Source organism: Drosophila willistoni (genome assembly GCF_018902025.1).
Source record: "Drosophila willistoni isolate 14030-0811.24 chromosome 2L unlocalized genomic scaffold, UCI_dwil_1.1 Seg168, whole genome shotgun sequence".
In the NCBI taxonomy this organism is placed as follows: Eukaryota; Metazoa; Arthropoda; class Insecta; order Diptera; family Drosophilidae; genus Drosophila; species Drosophila willistoni.
This window is the reverse complement of record NW_025814047.1, coordinates 5,037,543-5,045,569: the sequence shown is the minus strand read 5'-3', so window position 1 is coordinate 5,045,569 and position 8,027 is coordinate 5,037,543. Positions and strand designations below refer to the sequence as shown.

Here is an 8,027-nt window from a genome sequence, read left to right as displayed (position 1 = left end):
GTTTGCGAGAGTTTTGCATGCAGAGTAGACATTTAGTTTCTGTTTGGTTGTCTACTTCATCTTTCATTTGACCTCGTTAGAATGGAGCAAGTTGAAATACTGTTAAGTGTTATTGCACCTCAACATTAATGGCAAGACAAAAGCGCGCAAAGTCGGGAGGCAGCCAACAGACAAACGAACAAACCAAAAAACCAACCAAACAAAACTGGCAGCAAAACGCTGTTTAAGCCAAAGTCAGACTGCTAACCCAGTTTTAATAATCACGAAATTGAAGTTATTTTACGGTAATTACCTTTTGCATTTGGCGAGATTTTTCAATTTTTTTCCTTCCATTTTGGCAACACGAAAGACTTGGGACTTGGTAATGGCTAAAATCCACCAGAGACTGGGTTTCTTTTTTTTATTTTGGTTTTTCGGAATGGTGGCACCTTCTGGAAGCACCAGCACCAACATTTACTGTGACTGACATATCAGGAAGCATAAATCTTTAATTCAAATGAAATTTATTAATTTTTAGCAGCCCAGTTAGTGGTGCGACTTATTTAGCTAGGTTAGGTAACTTATACACTGTAAAAAACTAGTTCTGCTGTGGTTTCTGCTTTCGTCCAAAAGTCTCGCCATCCTCCAAAGTCTCTGGCAGCGGCATTCCCCGTGTCTCGGGAATAAATATCGTCCCAATAACCGCTAGAACTGAGAATATGCCAAAGACTAGGGGCGTAATCCAGGGCTTTATATTGGCCAGATCACAGATCAAAGGTGCTGTAATGGAACCAATGCGTCCCACCATCGAACAGAGGCCCACACCATTCGATCGCACCACTGTGGGAAAAAGTTCACCGCCATAAAGATAAACATTGGGGAATGTAATAGAGGCCCCAAACAGCCCCAAAGTGGCGCAAGCCACTTGGACCCACATCGAGGATTCCGAAAGGAATACCAAGAGAATGAGACCTACGGCACTGATACTATTCGATAGCATCAAAGTGATCTTACGGCCCAGCCATTTGGTGAGAACCACACACAAGCAGGTACCAGGTATACCCAAGCCGGCGGCTATCAGATTGTTTAGGAAGATATCGCCTCCCAATTTGGATATATACTGAGCTGTGCCATAGTACACCATGCACACCACTAGCCAGTTATTGGCCATGCAAATGGTCTTCACTCTTAGATAGGGAGTCTTAAAGAGATCCAATAGGTTGCCCTTTTTGGCAGGTTGTCGTGCCGACAACGCTCTGTATCCAGCCTCAATCTCTGGGCGTATATTTTCCCTGGGAGCTCGATTATGTTTGGCAATTTTTTCCAAGATCTGAATCGACTCATCCACTCGACCCGTGGTGAAGAGCCAACGTGGTGATTCCGGCACCAGGCAAAGATAAACGATAAAGACAACCGAAAATATGGTAATGCTGAACTGGAACCAACGCCAAGTGCGTATAAAGTAGGCAAATACGGCCAACGAGGCATGACCAATGTTAAAGGGAATCTGATAGAGAACTGCCACAAGTTCACGCTTCTTTGGGCCAATTATCTCCATGATCAAGACAAAACTGCAAAGAAATCACAGATGAGAAAGGGATCCTGCAAGTAATCAAAGTATAAACCCACCTGGTGGTCATTGTTCCGCCTGTGGCAAAGGCAACCAGAAACCGTGCAATACAATAGAACCAATATGTGGGTGAGACACATACAACGAGTCCAGTAATTAATTGCATATAACAACAGCCCAGAAAAGCAGGACGGCGTCCAAAACTGCAGATCGATAAGAGAACGAAACAGTTAGTTCTTAACTCTCCCCGCACAACTTGTTCGGTTAACAGCCTTACCGATCTGCTATCATGCCAAATAACATGCTGCCAAACATAACGCCTAACATCACAATGGACTGAGATAAACTTGCCAGTGATTTGTTCTTACAGGTGAGATTCCATTCTGTGATTATGGTGGAGTGGAAAACGCTGGTGTCAAACACAAGATCATTACACTCGTCACTGCAGGCGTCAGTGACGTTTTCTGTGCCGCAACTCAGCTCGGTGGGAGCGGCCAGAAAGATGTGTCCCAGCGTATGCCAACCAGTTCCGAATTTGGAGAGAAATATGAGAGCGCAGAAGAATAATTGATAGCGTCGAAAGTCTCCGATTTGAGATATGATTGGATCGGCTGTCTTTTCCACAGGATATAGCTTCTCCTCCTTCGGAGTCCTCTCCTTCGTCTTTTTTCCATCTGGACGGTCGACCATAGTGCTCCTATTATTACAGAAATTTTATATGTCATTTTTTAAGTGATTAATTTCTCCAAGTGTAAAAAATCGACTTACCTACCTACCTAGCTAGTAGGGGAATGGATATTAAACACAATTTGAAATGGGGGTGGTTATGGACTTTCTCAAATATTTACTGGCTCTAGCACAAATTAGACATATCGAGCCCGTATTAAACGTGGTTAGTCTTGGACTGGCTTACCACAGACTGGCGTGAAAATATTGAATCCGAAATAGATTGACTTTTTGCTTATGTTTAATATGCTCTGGCTAACCGGTTTTTCGGAGTGCTCTCAGATTGGAGCACATTCATGGACAGCGTGCATAGACCACTAGATCACCAGGCACTAACGTGACAAGTTGGCCAGCCAGCCAGCCAAAGAGCTTGCCTGCTCCGGATTAGCACCTCTCGGCCCATTCACGGATGGGTGTCGACTATGCCGCTGGAATGGCATTTAGAAATGGGAGAGACATCGAGACTCTATCCCATATCCCAGTCGCAGTTCGTTTGGTTGTGGCTCCAAACTTTTACTGTTTGTAAGTAAGTAAATGAAGTTGGGTGCTTCATTAATTGGGAAGGTGCGCTGCCTCAGTAGGCCACAAGATACTCTTGCATCTAACTGCAGATTAAGCCATTGTCTACCGCCAGATAGCAACCAAACAACACACACACACACAGCAGACAAAATCCATGGCATCCAGTAACTGATTCCCCTCCCAGTTCCTTCAATGAGATGGCTTAATTAAGGAAATGCCAAGCCAACAATTGAGTGAAAGTCGTTAATCCAAAGACAAGACGCCAAAAGAGAGAGAGAGAGAGCGGGAGAGGAAAGATCTACTTCAGCTGAGACTAAGACTGAGATGTGAGGCAGAGATTTGTCGTTCCGAAACACTACCATTCCCCCACATAACGTGTTCCCACGGCAATACGGCAATACGGCAATCGGCAACCTGTCTGGTGGCCAACTCAAAAGACCTTGCGCAATCGTCGGTGGCTGTGCAAAATGTCACAACAATTGAAAATAAATTATATGCAAATTGGATGGCCAATCAATGCGATATACAACAAAAACCAAAAATACAAATACAAAACTCTCTCAACTCTCTACTTTAGAGTAGACCGATCCAATCGAACACATGATAAACATGCCAATAAACAAAATCTACATTAATAATCTGCACATTGACACCCAGCCATAAGCCGAACGTATTTTTTATCAATGATATCCAATATGTTCAGAGTATTTTTGGCTAGAAATGAGAAACTAATTTATATGCTTAATAGTTGTCTCTTTATCTCTCTGTCTCTTTAGTTGCAAATTGGCACAATAAAACTAATTTTATTACAGGGAAATGTTATAAAAAATCTATCATTTTTAATACTGCAACATTAAACATTTCTGAGAGAATTTATTGATATTTTATTATGACTTAAGCTTCCATTTTAAAGTCAAAATTGCGGCAACTTGGAGAAGTTGAAAGTGTATATATTAGCAGAGTAGCTTAAACATAAGTTACACTTTTCACGTTCATACTAACTAAGGCACTTATTTCCATTTAGATTACAAATATTAAGTTTGTTTTATAAAAAAATTATTAACGCACTTCATAAAGCTATTTACAAATTGTTTTTTTACATTTAGGATGAACTTTTTATCTCTCGTTGTAGTTTGTCTAACTGCAATGGTGTCTATAAAGCAATTATTCAGTAGAGAAAACTATTGTAGACTGATCCCACATGAGCGTGGCACTTGCTTTGGCATGTTTATTGCGAGATGTGCTCAATAAGATGAAATAATTTTCAATATTGAAGTTTAAAAACGTTTACCCTCAAAGTTATAAGTTCTATTAAGTTTTAGTGCAAAGATTAATAACATTTTGCAGATTTTGTAAGAGAATATTAGAAAGAGGTTTAAGACACGTTTTGTTTTTCTGGTCTCATTATAATTTCCCAAATCGTATTGTTCATTGATGCGGCGTGGACGAAGCTCAAAGATCTCGATACTCTGGACTTTTCAAAGTTTTTGGCTTTCTATACGTCTTAACAGTAGATCTTCTATTTAACTTTGAAAAATTCTTGTCAAAATAACAAAAGTAAAGGATTACTTTTCATTAGTAAACGAGGTTTTTATTGGACACTCTTTAAAAATATTATCTAGATAGGTCCATGATTTTCGGTACTAATTTGTTTATTTCGGTCTACAACTTTTTTATCAATTCTGAATTAGAAAGCTAACAATTAATGATTATTTCCCCACTCCCCATACTTCTCAAACGAACCTCGTTGTGGGTTTATGACTGTTAATGCTTTCGAATGGTCTCCCCAGTCTCTTCGTCTCCCTCTAATATTACCCTAGAAATAAATAGCCCAATGAGCCCAGCCCTCTCTGGTGTCAAACTGCTAGTATTACACTCCATAATTACGTCACTTACTTGCTATGTCACTGCATCAATACGCCACTTTGTGTAGTTTTCCAGTCACTCATTATTAGTTTAATAACTTCGTATGTCGCTCTGTTAGTTAACCTTTCTCTAACATTTTAATTTTTACAAGTGTTTTACTCTCTGACTTTAATTTTTCTTTACTTAATCTTCTCGGTATATAGAATATATGCATTAGAATGTACTCTTAGGCAATTGGCTATATACAATTTCCTTGTCTCAATATATTATGTATTATTTATTCAACTGCGCTTATAATTTTGCCCGCTATAAGTACGTCAGAAATTAAAATGCTCTAAAGTCCAGAAAGTCCATCAGTCCAAGTCAGCCCAGCCCCCTTTAAGTCAGGCTGTCTACTGATTGGCATAATGAAATCAAGTCTAGGTGCACTTGAAAAGTGTTTCAGGTCAGATGAATCGTATTTCGTTAATTGTCAAAGTACTTACTCTGAATAATTGGAATCAGAGCGAAGATCCAACCGAAATGCAGTCGAACAGTTCTTAAACTTATTGCATTACTCGAATGGTATTGAGTTTATAAAGAAGTCGTAAAATAACTCTTATCAGAACAGATTTTCACAAAACAAATGAGATCCCAGTAAATACGTCTTTCTGGCGTCAACACTTCTCAATCAATGCTACCAGCATCTCAGGGCACAGTCTGGCAACGAGCTCAGTGTATGTACACTTGGTTCGGCCTGATAAGACGACATCGACGGGCTGAAGATGATAATGGAATTGTTATTACCCGCTCCGAAACTACATTGAGCTTGGAGGCCCGATTCGCACTGTGAATAGATTATCTTATCTAATGGGAATTATAACTGCTATACTTGGATATTTAATCCACTAGCTTCTGTCACGACACTTTGGGGAAAAAACATGTTCCGAGACAACTTCTACGAATATCAGCAATTAGAATGTCATAAAACCTTAACCCAAACATGTCAATATTAAACGTCAAATGTTGTGTGAGCGATCTAATTAGTAGTCAACGTTTGACTTTCCAATCACTGTGAATGATATGCCAAGGCAAGGTTAGCCCTAGCACAATCAAACGAAAACTTTACAACAAAATAAAGGGTCGACCCAATCAATACCCCAAGTCGAATTTTTTGTTATGTTTGTTATATTTTATTATTTTTAAAGCGATAGAGTAGAAAAGAGGTGGAAACTCTCTCAAAATGTCCATGCCTGTCTATTTTATATAAACCTTTATTCATTGATTCCCTTTATGAACAAGTGTTCTTGATAGACGTTAGCGGGAAAAGTTATCTTAAGTTTTTCTTAACTTTTGCAACTTCATTTTGGAGTCTTATTGTTGCAATTCCAATCAGTTTGAGTCTGTCAAATTCTATAGTTCTTAAAAAATTAAATATTTTCGAGGGAATATAATTCTAGACATGAATTTAAATAAGCTGGTTATATGTTGTGAAATTCTTTAAATTAAACGATTTATATATCTTATGGGAATATGTTTCGTCTTTTGAAGTAATTTACTTCCCACATTTGGTTTAAGCCTTTTTAAATAATTCAAAAATACGATTTTGTTTAAGTTCTTAATACTCTTTCTTAATTCAACTTTTGGCAAAGTGTATCGAAAATTTCGCCACAGTTTTTACTAGTATTTTCCACTAATTGGCTAAGGCAAAAAAAATATTCCATTTTATGCTGTTAATTGGAATAATTTGATGATGTTTTGTAGGCATTCATTGGAAATCTGTTCATATTTCATTTTATTTGATTTTTGGGGGCTTTTTTGCTACCGTTATGCACCGCGAGAGAAATAAATCCAATTAAAGTGCAGTATTTAATATTTATTTACATTTGGAAGGCTGCCAAGTGGCTGGTCTAAGCCGCTTTCAATGTCAGGATGGCCGAAACTGTTTATGCCAAATATTTTGCCAAAATATTCTAGTGAGTATTGTGAAGGGGAACAGAGGCGGCTCCGAGTGGGTGGTAAGGCTTTTATGGTATAGCAACGCTCCAATTAGCACACAAAAGGATTACAGCAGAAATACCAAAATTTGTAGGGCTTTTCGAGAGCTGAGTCTGTGTGTGTATGTGTGTGTTGCCACTTGGCAAGGCCGACAAAATGTTTTGCGCCCAGCTTGTTGGATCCGTTTGTGGTTTTTGGTCCATAATTGCAACTCAAACTCACGGGTCAACCTGCCCGATTCCCCCTGCTCCTTGCTATTGGCTGCTTCTGAGTGGCTCTCTCTACACTTGAAAACATATCAAGCAAAATGAAACGCAACAAGCATTTAATTTCAAGCTCACAAGCTGCAGCACATGAACGAATGGGGCGATGGGAGGATGGAGAGGGGGCGACATACACACAATCACAAAATATTTTATAGGTTGGCCATAAAGAAATTCATAAAGCGAATGGTTGAAGCCAAACGGCGACTTGCCAATTCATACGAAAATTGCTAACTCAGCACTCACATATATCATTTTTATGCGCGACCACGCCCCTTTCAACTCATAGTAAATTGACAAATGCAGCGCACCAGCGCGGCAATGTCTGTGAAATGTCTTTGCCACTATTTAAGGTCTTTTACGAACACAGACCATGGGACGATGGTGGTACAATGATGTGGAGTGTGTATGTATGTATATGGCGGGGGGCAGAGGGAACTGAGGTAGCTGGGAAGAGACAAGAGTTGACTGAGCGCGAAATGAAAAAGCGCACCAAAAACTATGAGCAACGCTCAGCGAAAATATAAAATGCTTGTAATATGTAGTTAAAATCCAAGTAAAGAAGATTATCCTATGACTAACCGACTAGTTAATGCCCTTAGCAATTGCAAACTTACCAAGAAATGGTCTGCCAAAAACAAAAAGAACCACAACACTAGCAACTGGTGACCCCGTTTTAGACCGGTTTCTTATGCAAGAAACAAACTTTGTGCGTTACTTTGCAATGCGTCTAGCGTCGTTCGCTTCAACTCCTCGTCTGGTCTGGGAATCGGCTGAACATTTTGCCAAAGGTTTCTTTAACGGCGTTGCCATATCAATGCCAATCCAGAGACATTGATAACTACTAGAACTACAGCTGTTTTTCTAGGATAATTTCGTCTACCTGTTGACCTGTAGATCTGCACACCTGCTGAAAAGGTCTATCTTGTTATTTGCAACTACCTGAGTAGAATGGAAATTTTGCGTATTTGCTCGAATACATCAGGGTTTATTTGTGCCTCTCCATGGAAGGGTATCTACTACAGTATTGTAGAAAAAACTGAGCAGCCCCATCCCAAAAGACAAAGCGCCGCATAAACGCTTTTGGCTTTGCCTTGACTTTTTTTCCTGGCTCTAGGTCTGGG

General features: G+C 39.6%; 1 protein-coding gene across 4 annotated transcripts; it reads right to left on the bottom strand.

Moving 5' to 3' along the window:
* Positions 1 to 486: 486 nt before the first annotated feature.
* Positions 487 to 7,660, bottom strand: LOC6640886 (organic cation transporter protein). Of its 4 annotated transcripts, none has more exons than XM_047009791.1 (4): positions 7,521 to 7,660; positions 1,827 to 2,246; positions 1,609 to 1,752; positions 487 to 1,550 (listed from the first exon to the last, which is right to left on the bottom strand). In XM_047009791.1, the coding sequence occupies exons 2-4, from the start codon at positions 2,237 to 2,239 to the stop codon at positions 578 to 580; spliced, it is 1,530 nt and encodes a 509-aa protein (XP_046865747.1). In that variant the 5' UTR covers positions 2,240 to 2,246; positions 7,521 to 7,660; the 3' UTR covers positions 487 to 577. The 4 variants fall into 4 exon arrangements, with proteins under 4 accessions (XP_046865747.1, XP_002063857.1, XP_023030756.1 ...); XM_002063821.4 differs by lacking the exon at positions 7,521 to 7,660 and adding an exon at positions 5,149 to 5,222; XM_023174988.2 differs by lacking the exon at positions 7,521 to 7,660 and adding an exon at positions 3,866 to 3,885.
* Between the last annotated feature and the right edge of the window lie 367 nt (positions 7,661 to 8,027).

Excerpts from the sequence above, each read along its gene's own strand:
- LOC6640886 (XM_023174988.2), bottom strand. Across the intron at positions 1,753-1,826 it reads TTTGGCATGATAGCAGATCG|TTTTGGACGCCGTCCTGCTT; the intron begins GTAAGGCTGTTA and ends ATCGATCTGCAG. Across the intron at positions 1,551-1,608 it reads GGCGGAACAATGACCACCAG|TTTTGTCTTGATCATGGAGA; the intron begins GTGGGTTTATAC and ends ATTTCTTTGCAG.